The 17393-nt window shown below is 37.8% G+C and overlaps 1 protein-coding gene across 2 annotated transcripts in view; it reads right to left on the bottom strand.

The window, feature by feature from the left end:
- The window catches only part of STN1 (STN1 subunit of CST complex), a 45290-nt gene that overhangs the window by 25448 nt on the left and 2449 nt on the right, over window positions 1-17393 (bottom strand). For both annotated transcript variants that reach the window (XM_082308391.1, XM_082308392.1), the window contains exons 2-3: window positions 13694-13758; window positions 3773-3912 (exon numbers count right to left, since the gene is read on the bottom strand). In XM_082308391.1, the coding sequence (XP_082164517.1) occupies window positions 3773-3905 (133 nt within the window). In that variant the 5' untranslated portion in view covers window positions 3906-3912; window positions 13694-13758. The remainder of the gene's footprint in view (window positions 1-3772; window positions 3913-13693; window positions 13759-17393) is intronic.

Here is a 17393-nt window from a genome sequence, read left to right as displayed (position 1 = left end):
CTAGCAGGAGGATAATAGGCAATAAGCTCCAGATATATCCTGGGCTGGCTAATTTTCAGTCAATGTGTTTTCTTCAGTTTTTGAATACCACTGCTTTATTGAAATGCGCCATCCGGGAAGTTCAATAACTGTCTTCTAAAAACTAGATAACTCAAGGGACTCAGAAGGGAACATTTGGCTCCATACACTGTGGCAAGTCTTATTCTTACAAAAGGAAAGAGAAACACTGCAGCAAGGGAGTCGGAAAAATGTTCTGTAAAAAAAAAAAAAAAAAAAAAAAATCCAAAAATAACTTGTCCTACATAGCTGGCAGCCTTAAATGAGCCTGGAATTAACTTTCTTCACATAAGACAGACAAAAAACCCAAAGTTTCAGAAGAAATCACAGGTGATCAGCCAAGAAGCTCATAAACAGAAGTTCTGCTCATAAAAATCCACTGCAATGTTTTAAGGATGCATCTATCGCTGTCATCTTAGATCTGGCTATACTAATCATGCAGTCACTGGTCAGGTCTGGTGCAGAGAATGTTGAGCAGGTCTGTCTGCTTTTCTCTCATTCCATTTACCAGGACACCAATAAACACTGCTATAGAAACCCTCAATGGAGATGCTCCCAGTATGTATAATTATTCACTAAACCTTACAAGATCTCCATAAAAGAAGGTCTGGGTCAGTTTCAGGGTAAGTCTGTGGAGCAGAGACTCCAAGCTCTTGACCCTGCAAACAAGCAACATGTTACTATGTTAATATGTTGATTTCCCAGTTAGTAAGCTGAGTTTTGGCAAATGACGGAGACCGGATAAAACTGGTTCTCTCCATCCCCATAAACTCACATAGAACTCCACCCTTACTCTCCGAGAAACTACCTGAATTCATTTGAAAGATGAAATTACATTTACACTATTAAAAGTTGTTGAACTTGGTGACTTCAAGGTGTAAATTATTTCTCCTGCCAGCTTATTTGTTCAAATTATGTTCATATTGGTAGAAATAAAAGTATACTAAACATGTAAAGCTATGTCAGTCAAGCTCCTAGTAACCCAGTAAATAACACGTACATTAATATGCTGTTACCACAACAGGAAGCCACAGCAGTGGTATAGGGGGCTATAGATACAGGGCTCTCTAGGGCAAGTTCTGGTCATGTCTTTACCAGCATTACTGAGCACTGAGCTGTTTGCCATTGCTTTAATTATTATTACCTCCTTTTATGCTATTTGTAGCTTCCCTTGCTTGTTGATAAGCTGTCACAATGCAGTGGTGCATGATAACTCTGAGAAAAGCTCATTTCCATGATGTGATTATGTGTTACAACCGAGTTTGACACCCACTCTTATTTCAAGGCCTCTAAGACAACACAATTACTGTTTTTATCTGGGAGGTTTTCCAGCCTTCTTGTCACCATTTATAGCAGGAGAGTAATTGGCCAGGTTTACTGCTTTCCTCTGTGTTGTTTTAAGGGATTAGTCATTGTGGCATCAAATCCTAATGCTTAAAAATGGAAAGAAAAAACTTATTAGGTCATTCAGTCCATTTCCTCAGGGCCGTTTCGTACAGTAAATTCCTGGCAATCTGTACAGTCAGGATATAAACAATCCCAGTGAAGGGCATCCCACCTTTTTCCTGGGAAGGCCGCTCCACGGTTTAGCAGATGTCATTCTAAGGATGTTTTTCCTGACATTCAGTCTATGTTTCTTTCTATTCTTCCTAGTTACAACTCTTTGTTTTGCACTCATTCATTCTTAATTACCATTACTTAATGACTGATTTATAGCCAATCATATACTTAGCTTCAGCTGGTCTTTAACAAACCCATTAAAGGCAGGAAACATTGACAGCAAACACCTACCTTCTTCCTTCCCCAAAAGATTCTTTTTTAGTGTTTCTGTTGTGCTATCATTTGTTGCCAATAAATAAGATAAGCTGAAAGATGTCTGGTTTGGTATATACACAGCACGAGGAGAACGAACAAAATTCAGGATGTTTGTTCTATGAAATTTCATTTTATTCTTTAAAGTTTGGTTTAGAAAATGATACAGGATTGCAAGCAAGCTTAGTTTTGCAAAACGCCAGATGCACAGGAAGTGGAGAAAGCTCGCATGCGCCCATTTTAAAGGCTGATATTTTGACATGACAGATACCACTTCCTTAGGATCATCTTAGAAAAAAAAAGTATTAACAAAAACTGAGAGAGTTCCTGAATCAGAAGACAGCTCACTTAAGTAAAAGAATAGGAAGGGAAGTGAGAAGGGAAATTCAGGTAATGTAGAGGTGGGGGGGAAAAAAAAAAAAAAAAAAAAAGAAAAAAAAAGAGCAGGATTGTACTTTCTAGGACTGTTCCTGCTCTTGCGAAATGTTTGTTGATGTTTAATTCTTCTGAATACATTTTTTGCATGTGTATGTACTAATGTCCAAATCCAAACTGCAATCCTACTCTGCTGACATTGAATTGTTTTGTATTTTGTTTGAAAACAATTAATTTTTACCAGATGCATTTCCTACACCAGCACTACTGTAAGACTGCACACTTGAAAAAGGCCTCTAATTACTACTCACTCTAGCACAAACACCAACAACAGACTGTAGCCTAATTCTTGCAATGGATTTAAGATAAAAGCCTCCCATCACGTTAAATAACAAAGAGGTATAAATACTGGGCTTTGCAGTTTGTGAAGTCCCCACGTACATAATAAAGGTTGTGAGAAGAGCAAAAAAACCACCAGTCCTTCATTTCTGTTATCATCACTGCTGTTACTCTTGCTGTTAAAGAAAAATAAATAAGAATAACAAAACCTACAAGGCAGAGCATATTCAAAGAGCCAAACAGACATACCTTGTCTCTGTGGAGGAAAAAAAGAAAAAACCCAAACAAAACACCAATACCAAACCAAAACCACACACACTGCTTAGGGTTTACTGCTTTTCCTCATTAATTCTAAGTTCCTTCGTTCCTCCCTGATAATCTTGCACCTTGTCAAGCTACAGTTTGGAGTAATAAACCCTTCTACAGCAGAAAACATATTGCAGTCTATTTAAAGTCTTTGTAGTGAAAACAGAAATTCAAGGTCAGACCCATGTTGCTTTAGACAATGTACACATGTGGGTGATATTGGCTGAAGACCAGCTGGAAACAGAATGCAAAGCATACGATTTTCAACAATGGTTAGGAAATAAAAGGTGTGGTATAAGATCCAGCACAGATGCCAGAATTTACAATAAGGTTGTTCAAATGTATGAAGAACGTCATATATCTACCATATCTAGAAATTAAGCAGACAAAGCCTCAAAACCTGTATGTTTTATAATATATTAATATCCAGAGGAAAAGGCAAAACACATACACCCAGCAATGTCATCAACTGTCAAAATTTTGCAACAGAGGCATAAAATCCTTCTCAAATGTTGTATAGACAGTGGAAAGATATAACACATATGGCCAGAAATGACCAGCATTTTTAGAATTAACTTTATCAGAATATAACAAGCACTACCACACAGAGGAAACACATTACCTTAATGTAAAAGAGGTTCTGTATCTATATATATGAGAGGAATAAAAGCCATTAGAATGAACACATTCTATTTTTCACGTATATTTCACATACAACATGTTGTTCTTAGAGCTGTTAAAGATACTAATGTCACTTAGCTTAGGGGCATGCAAAATTACTGTATTGGTGCTCGTGAAGCATTCTGCAATCCCTCGATAAAGAGCACAACATAAATCAATCATAATTCTGTGTGCATCATAATCAGCACATATAAGTACATACCTGGCACTTGTTTAGATTCTCTCATTTCTTTTATATCTTTAATATAGAGTCTTGCAAACGCAGAAAATACAGGATCCATCCCCCAGTGCAGAGAAGGTGTCTCTTCTTCATACTTCTTGAACTCAGACTGCATTCAAAACCTGTGAACACGGATGAACTTGCAATTATTTTCCACACAGGTAAAGCACTGTTCACTTATGTTCCAACTGAATGAAAAAATAGCTTGTGATTTTACACACAACAACACAGCACGGCTGATGAAGAGACACAGGAACTTATTTAATACAATGTTACCTTTGTGTCACCACATTAAATATTCAAAATATCAATACTGATGATTTACTCAAAGTACTGAGACTCGACAGCAACAGTATTCTACCCAACTCCTTCAAATGAAGTACAATTTCAGGGATTTCTCCTCTATGGACCCATAAACAGAGAACCAAATACAACACTTCTTTAAAAGAGTAGGATTGTGGGATACTAATTGGTTACTTTCTGTACACTTGATTCCACCCCCCCATCATTCTCTTTCCCTTCCTTAAGATAATCTTCTCATTGTTCATCCTGTGCTTTATTGCAGTGTGGGGGGGAAGGCTTATTTTATATAAAACAAAAGCAACTGGCCCTTCTTTACTTTGGGCATGCAGTCTCCAATAACTTTGTAATTGTTACTTTCCCCTTTTACCTCTTCAGATTTCCCTGTTTAATGCCTGCTATTTTCTACCATTACCAGAGCCAATTCTCTGCTTATCATAGAGTTGATGTCAAAAAAAAAAAAAACAGCACTCAATTCAGGAAGGATCCTTGTAGAGATTTGGAAGCTGAATATACTTTTTATTAGCTTCTCCTGTATGGATAGCTAAAGTGTTCCCATAAAGCTTTCAAGGTCACCCTCGAATGGGCATCAGCCACTTACAGCTGTAGGGCAGAGGTGGTAAGTGGACTGATTTTGAATAGCATGTAATAGGGCTGAGATTTGGCAGCTACAGTCTCCTGAGAGGGAGCAGCTCCCTGCTACAGGTTGCCAGTGATCTCTGTAGCCTGCAGGAGACGCTTCTAGCTACTGATGTAGAGACAACACACCATGAATGTCATGACAGCATCTTGCTTCTTTGAGAAACAACAGAGCTTGGATTCTGCACGATTTCTGTTTTCACACGTAAACTTTAATTTGGGGCAGAAAAACAGAGTGTAACACAACATGCTGGAGCATTGCTGACATCTACTCTACACTGTGAAAAGAACCGCAGATGACAATTATATTAATTTCCAATTTTTTTTTTCAAAACCAACAAAAGGTTAGTGATACTCTGACCTTCCTTAGACTGGTCATTTGTTTTGTGAGATGTTGAAAGTATTTGATTTAGTCAGTTCCACCAGTCACTTCACCTTTGAGTAACAAATGAGATAGTTTTGTTTACACCTGGATTTATGTCTCTCTCCCTGCTACATGCAGCGTTTCCCAACCTATCCCTTTTGTACATGCAATGTCTACTCAAAAAGGCCTCACCATCCTTTTCTCACTCAAGCCTCCCCATGAAGCACACTTTTTCTGTTGCTGAATTGCAGACACTGCTCTGTAGAAATTTATAAACTAAGCTGTTAACTGTATGATCTTAATAATGCAAAGCTGCTATTCCTCCATATGGCAGTTCTCCGGTTGCTTGCTGTAGTCTATGTCAAATTTAGACCATAAACTTTCCCAAGCAAACACATGGTTTGAACCTGTATTTTACTCAGCATGCTCATTTTCGTAACAAAATTAGTCTTCCCCATCCCTCTCTATTTGCTTGCAGTCTCTAGTACAAAGTTGCCTGCATTGTCACCATGCTACTGTGCTTTTATAATGTCTATAAAAGGGGGGGGGAGAAAAAAATAAATTTAGCCCAACAAAAGGTCATGGTGAATGAGAAGAGTTCACACATAAATGGATAAACATACACGCTACAGTCAATCAAGGTTAACACGTAATGAGTTGGAATAAAGAGAAGCACTACTGGTCAGTGGCATCCTGTCTCCCACCCACAAACAGGAACTTTTAAGATATAATTTTGTCCTTAATGGTGCTACAGTCCCCCAACTATTCACTTTTAGTGGCACTTCTCCCCTGACAAGAAACATGGATAAAATCACAGTCTTTTTCTCTAAGATCATCACTTATACAAAGTAATATTCCTTTCTGCACCATGCCCCTCAACTTACCCTGCATGGTTACAAAGTCTGTCATAGCTCAGCACCCATTTTTCCTCCTAGACAGATGGCAGACGGCGCTAACAAGCCAAAAAGAGACAATCGAATAACAAGCCTGTCTAACTATTTGTATTTTGTGTGAACAGCCACTCATTGGGATAAAATGCAGAAGTCACCCCTGCACACGTGTACGTCTGAGGGGTAATCAATGAAGCAGCACCACCGGAGATTAAAAATATCTGTATTTTGGTATTTCAGTAAACAGTTGTCAAGTCTGAAATGCCCAAATGTTAAAAGATCACCAGCCAGAAGTCCAAACAACACTTCTAGCTTAAGTGAAGCATCTCCCCAAATCTTTTACTCCTTCCCTGTCCTGAAGGGAGAGAGATTTCTGCAGCAAAAGCTCTTTATCTCAGAAACTACTGGGAGTTAAATCTCAAATTCTGGAGCCTCCTTCTAGCTCCCAGGCCTTGCTACAGCTCTTCACTGGAGAAATTTACACCCATCACATCTATCTTCATGTACAGAACCACTCTGCTTTGTTCCAGTCTGCTACAGACACACCAAGTTTAATCTTAAAGATCCGGCAAAGATTCCTTGATAAAAAGCAAATCACACCCCCAGCACTGTGAAGGCATCACACGACTTCTTGAAGTCCACAGGACAAATCTGCTGAAGTCATGAGTTACAGACACTCCATCCACACCAGGCTGGGGCAGTGACACCATACTCCAGCCACCCTCTCCTTTCAGCAATGTCTGACAGGCACATGACGAGCATTCTGCAGGGCAGTCTCCCCTTGCCTCTTCATGGTCCCAGCAGCCCTCCCAACTCCTGCCACCACCCAAAACCAAGCCTATTTTCTTTCTTCCCTCCCGAGTGGCCACTTGGTAGCTATATTTGAACAGTGACCTATTTAAAGCCAAAGGCTTGTGGCCTGCTGGAAGGAAAAGATATTTACTGCCTCCTGTACTGCTTGCCTCCACACACCCCTATTACAAGTCCATTCTTCTCATGGTGTTAACAGCAGTTGTCTTTTTACTCCTATAGCAAAGGAAGATGTTAAGTCAGAGAAGCAAGCCTTTCCAAAGTATCTATTTTTCAGTTAGTTTCCAAGCTTGTTTCAGGCAGATTGATAGTATTAGAAAACATACTTCTTACAAGGCAGATAAAATTCGCCAGTCAATTTCTCTTTCGCTTCATAATAGTATCTTCCTGTAACTTTTTCTTAAGTTGGCACTGGAAGCCTCTCCATCCCAGGCAGAATATCCCAGGGGTTAGTTAATTAGTGAGTCATCCTGACGAAAGTGGAACTTTCCATTATGCTGGAAGTGTTTTCAGCTCTTAACTGGTACCATTGGTGATATACTATCAGCAAGGAAGATAACAGCTACCCTGCACAATGAAGATTCAAGGGGCAAATAGCAGGCATTGTGGAGATGCACAGCATTATAATCAATGAGAACACAGATAGCTAACAACAGACAATTCTGAACAGATACTATATGTACAAATGTTTAAGGATTAAACTGTTTTTTGCTGAAAGATGGAGATAAGGCTTAGCAATACAAACAATAGAGTCCTAGCAAAAGGTCATCTCTTTCTGCATTTTGTTTTAAATGCAGTGTAATGACCTTATGGTTGCTGTAGTGCAAGGAATTCAATCCTGCCACGGGAGAAAAAAGGCAAGACAAGCATCTGGTCCACAAGTTTATTAGATACAAGATATCTGTGTTCTATTTTTACCTCTCTAAAATAACTCCAAAGAAAGGCTACAAAGGCATAATCAAAAACAAAACTAGAATTAAGGTCTGCTATTTGGACCACTTCTTGGGAAAACAATTCTGTTTCAAAGGCAAAAATCTAAAGTTTACACAGTAGTTATCTAAATACAAATAAACAAAAAGCCTCAATTTGAGATTATTCTAGACACTAACCTATTAAAATAAGGCTGTCTCTTTCACCTACTGCTATCAGTGTTAGCTTTTCTGACTGTAGTGAGAATTAAACCAAGTCCATAATCCTCAGAGTTATCTTGTGAGCTCAGCAAGGTATTATCCTTAAAGGGAAAGAAGAGAAACCGAGAAAAATTGGCAGCCTTCCCAAAAACACCACCACCCAAAACCAAGCCCATTTTCTTTCTTCCCTCCCAAGCAGCCTACCGGGTAGCCTTGTTAGAATAGCTCCGCACATAACACCCGAATGATTTGTTCAACAGAATCAGCCCTGGCCAATAATTTCTTGGCTCCTATTCATGTGTTCACCATGAACCTTTTTCAAAAATGGTAAATGATTAAGAATTGGTCTTCTTCCAATCCCAGTGAAATGGAAACCCCAAAGAAGAGTATCTGTTTTAATGTTTCTTGTTGCCTTTTCTCCAGATGTGATTAACAACCAAAGTTCTTGGAGTAAATTGCCTTAGAGATGAATTGTTAGGAGCCATAGAAGAGGTATCTTGTCAGAAGTTATCTGCAGCTACTCTGCAACTGCTGGCAGACCACTGCAAACATTCTTTCTCAAGTTCGCTGTAAATCCGAAGCAGAGAACATTTACCCACCAATACAGGCAGCTTAAACATCCTACCAGGCATTCACTCTTCTCCAAAGACTGCCACTGCTACACTAGCACTGAAGATTTACACAGGAAGCAGCTCCTGAGCTGCTGAGAGTTCCCAACCCAGTACATTAAACCAACTTAAAGTCACCATTGGTTTACTTGCATAAATCAGGCTACAAACTGTGGCTGTTAAAGAATTGCTTTATGGGCCAGCCATCCCTGCTGCAGAGAAAGCAACTTGTGGAAAGAGGAGCAGAGTCAACAGATGGGTTTTGTAACAACCTCTGTCATCTGAATTGAACTCATCTGTGTTTGAGTCAACACCCTATGTGACAAATGAGTATTATTCAATTCTTCATAAACAGCAGAGGCAATTCCAATTGTTTTATCAATGAACTGACACCTCTATTGTGTAATAGTCTTCCAGTGGAGTTGATGTCTCCATATCGTAACCTGTAATGTATTTCGCTCTCTCTGTTTTTTCCTTTCCACAGCACTGCCTAGAAATCCTTCTGGACAGGCACATGTGGCTGCAGGAGACCAGACAGACTGGCTCCTCCAACATCAACAGCCTTGGAAGAGAGGGGGACAAAGCTTGCCCTTCTAGATTGCCTTCCTTGGAATTACAACTTGTTTTATATGCAAGTTAAACGTTATAACAAGGTTTTGGCACCTAGTTTTCCAAAAGCGTGATTCTGGAAAACTAACAAGGAAGTGTGCAATAAAATAAACAGTAGAAGGAGCTCCTTCTGATCTTTGTGCCATGCATTAGTCACAAGATATTTTCCTACATATCAAGAAATCAGCAAACCACTCAACAGACCAGTAAACTAGCTCTATATGTTTATTTGTCATGGACAGCTGTAAGCTTACCATAAATAAGGTAGTAGTAGTCACTACTGACAGTCAGAAAGCTTCACTTGCTATTTGTATTTTAAAGCTATTGGATAATCACACTGAAGCACCTTCAACTAATTCTCTAACCTGTCTCGAGTGAGGGCAGGAGGAAGTCTATGAAGATGATTAATTCTCTCTGAAAGCTCTTAATCACCCACAGTGCTGCCAGAATGAGCTGAGCTGCTGAAAAGACATTCTTTCACTGGGAGAGAAGTTTCTTAGTTATCAGTGTGAAATAAAAACAAACAAAACTAAAAATAAATTCCTTATTATAAATAATAAGCTTGGTGCTTGGAAAAACAGCAGTATGGAAGCTTTGATAGCACGAGGATTCTTGGCAAAGGAAATTTTTTTGACAGATACATGTAATTTACTGGTGCATATAAAGGAATATTAACTCATTCAAGTTAACTAACAGAGCAAAGAGAATAAAACCTAATTCACCCCTGTTTAAGGCAACACATTTAGCTTTCCTACTTTGGTATAGAAGTGTAAAATAGATTTAGTGCCACTTCTTGAATGAAGATTTTCAAATTTCAGAAATTTAGGTATAAGCGGCAAGCATTGGTTAATAGCTTTCTGAAGCTATTGGGCCTGTGAACTCCATGACAAGGTTGAATCAATTTCTAGAGGCAAGTTTTCCTCCCCTTTAAATTAGTTTATGCATCTGGTGTAAATTAAAACAGCCTCTGGAATAAGATCAGAATTTATATGAACATTCACAGCACAACAGACTACTCCATTACAACCAGAGACTTCAAAATAATTAACCTACCATTTGGTCTAGGTGCACAGTTATGACAAAGTTCTCAAAATATTCCTAGCACATGCCAAAGCATTAGACCATGACAGACCTGCTTAACATTTTGAAATCAATTGAAGTGTTTCTTTGCTATGCAAGTGAACCTTTTAACTATATCAGAACACTGTGAGGCTGTGCTTGAAACATAGTGTCCAAATAGCACTGTTGCTGGTATATACAAAAGAATTCAAATCAGAATAATACTGAAGTCTCGGATCCAACTAGGACCATCATATATTTTGTGAGCGTACCTAGAGACTGAGATGACTCATTTGGAGCTCTTTTGGAAGATTGAGACCTAACTGTTACTCTTCTTAGAAAGATTAATACAGTTAGCTTGACACTGATCTCAGTTTCTAGGCCGGCTGCATTTATTCTTTGATTGTTTTTTTATGCTAGTCCACAAAATTAGTCTTTTTCTCCTCCAAATAAAGACTCGTAATGCTACCTGTCTGAAGACACTTCTTGTAGAAAAAATGTTTAGACATTCCAAAAGACAAACCTGTGCAAAATGAAAGGCAGCAGGGAAAAAAAAAAAAAAAAAAAAAGATTGAGATATATTATTACAGTATTCCCACTTTTCCTGGGGGAAGTTTGAACTATCATCCCATGTGCGAACAAAGCTTTTGTTATGCTTTTCCAATGCTCCTCACACAGGTCCTCTCAGCCAACATCTAGGAAAAGTATCAAAAGGGTGTTTTTGTGTATCGAAAATGGTACAATTCCCAGCCCGCTATTCTCTGAATTTCTTTTGTAACTGTGCCTCCCTTCTGAGGACTAGAACTTTTATACCTGAAATCAAGCACAGGATTTCTTAGTCACACCCAGGCTGCTCTGACCTACAAAACCAAAAAGTTTTAGAAATGCCACAGGTGTGTAGATATTTCTTGATCCCTTAAGACAGATTGTTCTGCACAGTCTCTTACACTGCATTCCATGAACTCTGAATGATCTGAAGAGTGGTTTCTTCTCAGCTAAGGAAAGCTGGCTCATCATCCCTTATCTTCAGCTGCTAAACTCTATTAAGACCTGTTAAAAATCCAGAGACACTGTCCTCTATTAACTTTTGGGTTAACAATCTTTGCAATTCTCTGAGGATGTTCTGAAATAATGAATATCTTAGAGATGCTCCCTCTGAGGTCTGTGCAAATCTCATCACTGAGAGATGATATAGGACTGAAACAGAACAACCCAAAACTCTTCAGGAATACCTGTCCTGCAACATGAGTATCTTCTTAATAGCTTTCCTCGCTACTGAGGAAAGAAGGCTAGACGACTTTGCTGGTGATGATTTTTGCCCACCTTTAAAAACTTCTTCTGAACCCAATAAGAAGGCACAAAATGGACGTAACTCTATTAAGACGCTTGAAAGAAAATACCTCACCAATGACCATGGATGCAACTTCTTACATTCCCTACAGGAATCACTGTCACAGATAACATGATGAAGTCACTACTATTTCTGACTTCTTGGTATGTAAAAAAAAACCAAACAGCCTTTGATAAACAGATTTAAGTGTCTCCTTAATTGCATTTGAATTTGAATAGATGCCACTCCCTACCTCATGCTTCTGAAAGTAAGTCACTCCTGTATACTGCATCCGGAACAATATATTATAGCTCAGGCAGAAGCCACAGAAATTATTTTTCCTATAGGTAATTTTATTTTCTGCTACAGAAAATTCAGTCCACTTAATGTAACGGGCTTTTTTTGTTTAATCCATAGATATTGCATGGTTTACTATAAAACATAATTTTGTGGATTAGATATTAAAGGTCCCTTCTGTCAAAAAAATAAAGGTTCCAGGACATTCGAAACAAAGTGCATCACATCACAATATTCTGTTTTCTCATAAACAGGTCCTAGTGCCCAAAGTTTGCATATACTATTGTTGAACACACAATAGCTGCTGTTTGCCTTCACAATTGACACATTATTACAGCTCCACATATTGCTGCTGTACCAAGAAGAGATCCTACATAAAACCAAATTCTACTTTGCAACACATAGTAAACTAGTTTTTTTCCTCAAAAATGAGAATTACACAATATCTTATAAAAATCTAGGTAAAAAGAGAACAACATTACACATACAGAAACTATTTTAAACATGGTTGTAATATAAAATAACATTTTTCAATGAAAAACTGTGCTGTTTTCTCTATAAAATCAGTTTATATTTTAAAGTCTAGCTTTGCATTAATAAACAGTTGGTATCTCACATTCCAAATGTCATTTCCCCTTTTTGCCAGTAGACACGTCTCCAATATTATCCCACTGAAATGTCTCTCTTTGGGATATTACTAAAGAATCAGTCGTTTTCAGTGCTATCTTTTTTGACAGATTGTCCTTTTTTTGTGTGTGAAATGTTCCCTACTTTTCACTACGGTATATTTTTAATAATAGTTGCAGAAAGCATAATAAACTTCCTACTTATGCTTACCACATAACCAGGATTGGATTTGCTGGCTGGCTGGCCAGCCATAATAAAAAACAGGTTTAAAAATAACTAATTTTCATATTACAGAACAAGTTATTCAGTCCCAAGATTCCAGAGCTGATCAGGATCACAAGAGAACACAATGTCCATTCTGGAAAAAAAGGTTCCTGGGAAACAGAGGAAGAAATTCAGGATTTGCAGAAAGAAAAGCAGCAATACATGTGGGTTTTTTGTTCAGACATTTTTAGTGCCAGTATTGACTGAAAGCAATACTGAGATACAAAGCTATCCTTATCCCTTAATAAATTTCTAATCCTAGCTGCTATGTGAACTAATGCATATTTGAAAGCTACAAACAAAAAGAGCAAATCAACTCGTGACTCCTATGCAAGAGGAAAAGGTCTAATTACCATCTGGAGGAAAGACAAACATGGTGAAGCATTTGTAATACATGCTTTCATGTGACTTAACTAAAGCTTCTAATATTCATCAGCTGGAGGGGGCTCTGCAAGTTTTAAATACTTTGCCTTGTGTTCATGTACCATTTTGATCAAATAGATTTTGCTTTAAATGAAATATAATCTCAAATGATTAAAATGGTTAGAAAGAATACAGCATTATAGCTAAGAGCAGTCGTATTTTAATTGTATATTATTTTAAAATAAATCAATACTCTAGATAGACTTAATCATGTGTGGTTCTGTGAAAGGTTGTTATAGTCATCAAGACACAGAGGGAAAGAATTTTTATTAGACTAACTACTGTATTAAAAAAATGCAACTATCCACCAATGCAGCTCAGTAGTTTAATATTACCTGAAAATTCCTATAAAAGGAGTTTTTCAATTAAATACAAACCAAAAAGTGTCCAGCCTTCTTGAAAAATTTTATCATGAAAGAGGACCTGAAGCTTTAAATTGCATTAGTCAGTTAATCAATAAAGAGAATCAGCTATGTAAGTTTCAAGTTGTTGACACTTTCCATTAAATCTGAGGCTTGCTTCTCACTCGAATAAGTATGAAAGCACAACTTACCCCTCCAATTATATATGACTATGTTTCCAAATATCAGTCTTGAAGGTGGTTTTCCTGCAGACCAACTAGAAGCAATAAGAAAAACATATTTCTTTTTTGCAGTAACTTCCATGAAGTTAACATGTTAAAGGTATTGAACACCTTTGACCCGATATGCTTCCAAGAAATATTCTTGTACTATTTGTTGAAATACCTGATCCTCATTCAAGATTTCTATATTTATATTACTGCTTTTTCTTCTGACATTTGATTTCAGATAAAGCCTATTCAATAAAACATCATTGGTTTACTTGGAAACAATCAGGTAATTTGGCAACTTTTATTTTTGCTCTGCCATCATTCCCAGACGTGTTGCCTGATATCAAGAGTTCTGCACTTCAAGAGTTCTGCTGGCAGTGGTATCTCCATAGGTAGGAAGAAGAACCCCCATCACATGTTTCCAGGACAACTCACGTCACACAGTTAAATACTGTGTGATAAAGATAAGTATCTAAAATGACAAAGGGTGAATTGCCCTCTGAAGAGACCTTTCCCACTGACTACTGAAAAAGCTAGGCCATTTTAGACTAAACACACAGATTCTTCTGAAGCCAAAATTAGATCAATCCTATTCCTTAATGTTTTAACACTCAAATTTTTTTTACTGCAAACATCAAGTAATACCCTTACATGTTGAAGCTTCCAAATGTCACATGTTTCTATGGCAATTCTTAGATTAACTGGTCCTACAGTAATGCATCAAAAAAAAAAAAAAAAAAAAAAAGAAATCATGCAATGTATAGTTTCCAGGTTATTGATAGGAGCCTGAGCATTGATTCTGGCTAATGAGATATGGGTGAGCTCTAGAGCGTCTGACCTATAGTATTATATTTTTTTCCTGTTTGTATTATATATGACTAAACTATTCCAGTTCATATCAGAAAAGCTCATAAAATACTGAGTGCAAAACCGAGCCTCTTTTTTGTTCCTTTATGAAGACAGCTTTAAATTTCACATGCAGAACAGAAATACAAGTCTCTAAGCTACAGATCTATCAACTGTACATTTAATAGAAAGGCTTTAAGAGTGCTACATACAATACGGTCTCCCCTCTCAAGGCTTCCAATGAATGGGTAACACGACTTGATGCTCACTGGAGGAAAACGTAGAATCATAGAATCATTTAGGTTGGAAAAGACCCTTAAGATCATCAAGTCCAACCATTAACCTAGCACTGCCAAGTCCACCACTAAACCATGTCCCCAAGCACCACCTCTACCCATCTTTTAAATACCTGCAGTGATGGAGACTCAACCACTCCCCTGGGCAGCCTGTTCCAGTGCCTGACAACCCTTTTGGCGAAGAAATTTTTCCTAATATCCAACCTAAACCTGCCCTGGTGCAACTTGAGGACATTTCCTCTCGTCCTATCACTTGTTACTTGGGACAAGAGACCGACCCCCACCTCGCTACAACCTCCTTTCAGGTAGTACAGCCTTTTAGGCCATCCGCTTACATCATAAAGAAATAAAAAGATTTTTTGTATCCCTCTTCTGTATTTCCTTCTTCACCTTGTCATAAACATGGGTTATTAACTAATGATACTACTAGCTCCTCTGTACTTACCACCATTAATTAGAGCATTAGGACACAGGAGTCAGGTACAGCATAGCAAGTGTAGAAGTGTCACAGAAAAAGGACAAAAAGTTAAAAACTTGGCATGTACACAAAGAAGATGGAAATGTCATAGAGGGAAGAAAAGGAACATCTTTAAGGTCAATATACAAGATGGAAAGAGACTAAAAACACCATGGTATTTAAAATCCACTGAACTGAGGTGCTCCTGTGAGAAGGCAACACATTTAGAACAGTAGGAAAGGAAAAATGACTGATGATGAATGGGAGAAGGGAGAAAAAGGTCAGGTATGGGAGAGTCACCAAAAATGTCTCATAAAACCTGAAGGACTGAGGAAAGTTAGTAAAGCTATGGTGGTACAAGGCAAAGTATCAGAGCTTAATTCCATAAAATCCCAAACTCTAAGGAAAAAGAAGTCAAATTCAGAGGGAAGCAAGGCAGCTTTTGGAAATAACTTCAGAAACAGAGGCTGGACACACAAGGTCTTGGCAAAAACGAAGAATGCAAAAAGGAGGAGGGTAAAAAGGAAGGTAGTGGGTTAACTAGAAGGATCTAGAAGTTACAGTGGGTTAACTAAAAGGATCTAGAGGTTAGTGGCACTTAGAACTGAAATGAGTCCAATACAGCAGAAAACATTAAGTTTGGGAACAGAACGGGGTAGAAATGATAGAGCCTATGGAAAGCCACCACCATATAATTGGAAAATACCAATGAAAACACCACATACATCAAGTAAAGAAAACAGAAGGGACAGTGTTGAGTGCCAAAGGTGACAGACAGATTAAGACGGGTGAAACAAGAATTATGTCTCAGATTTAACTACGAACAAGCCACCCGTGACCTTACAGCAGTTCAATGAACTCAAACATCAGAAAGAAGATTGAAGGAGATCAGTGAAAGTGTGGGTGGACAGAAAGTCAAGACAATATAAAAATATACTATTAAATATTTTGAAAGAACTGAAGACAGAACGTAGGACTGCAGTGAAAGGACAATATCTTCTGTGAAGAACACATTTCAAATTAAAATTTCTGAAGCAAGTGTTTATTTTCAATGAAGAGAAACTGAAGCAGAGCAGTTTAAATGAAACAAGTAGAACTTAAAGAGGGAGTTAGGAACAGTAGCAAGTGTAAGCGAAGTCAATGGGAAAGGATGGTGATATTAAGCAACAGAAAGTATAAAGGAGCCTTCTAAATCTCAAAGAGATGAGAAAGATTGCAGTCAAGAGTTACAGCTATTTTTAAGCCAGTATATTTGATGCACAACCAAGATAATTCTTTAACATCTTTACTCTGACATTTTAAGGAAACAGTGAATTTTCAAAATGCATTGCATTAAATTCCTGAAGGAGAAATTTTAATATACTTATAACTCACTTTTACCTTTTTATCCTTACCATCTGGAAACATTTACAGTTGCTAAGAACTCCTGCTACCAGGGAAAAAAACCACACACACACACACAAAAACAGGCTTCATACAGCCTCCTCCATACCAGGAAGTCAATGCAAATTGGGAAGGATTTGCTACTAGCACTTAACCTTCACCTTAGAGAGTTTATTTTTAGGATTAAGTGGCAAGCTGTAAGTCTAGAGTGAAAGAATACGAGAAAAATTGAGACTGAGCCACAGTTTTCCTTTTCAGATATAACGTTTTTATCTTGAATTATTTGTTAAAGAGTAAGCAAAAAAAATAGAACTTAAACCCAAAACTTTATCACTAGATTAATTGCTCCTTTCTTGTGTCAGCTTTTCATCTTATATTTTCAACATTATATGAATTAAAAGCTTTCTGGAACAGGAAGACTATTGTTATAAAAGTCTAAAGCAACACATCTGTAAAACCTACTAACATTTAGTCCTTGGTAGGATGACACTACTGTCCCTGTTCTGCTCTGAGTGAACCTGTTTTATCACACACATGTTCAAAGCAAACTGATATATTATATAGATGCTGTATGTGAACTACTTACAGTCAGAAGTTCATTTATTGATAGAGCTGACACAGAACCAGGCCCTGGAATCCCAGTCCCATAACTGCCAGCCTTACTAAGGCCGCAAGCTCAAATACATTTGTTCACATATAG

This window comes from Platalea leucorodia (assembly GCF_965183815.1).
Source record: "Platalea leucorodia genome assembly, chromosome: 4".
Taxonomy (NCBI): Eukaryota; Metazoa; Chordata; class Aves; order Pelecaniformes; family Threskiornithidae; genus Platalea; species Platalea leucorodia.
The sequence above is the reverse complement of the archived record's forward strand: the minus strand, read 5'-3'. Positions and strand labels throughout refer to the sequence as shown.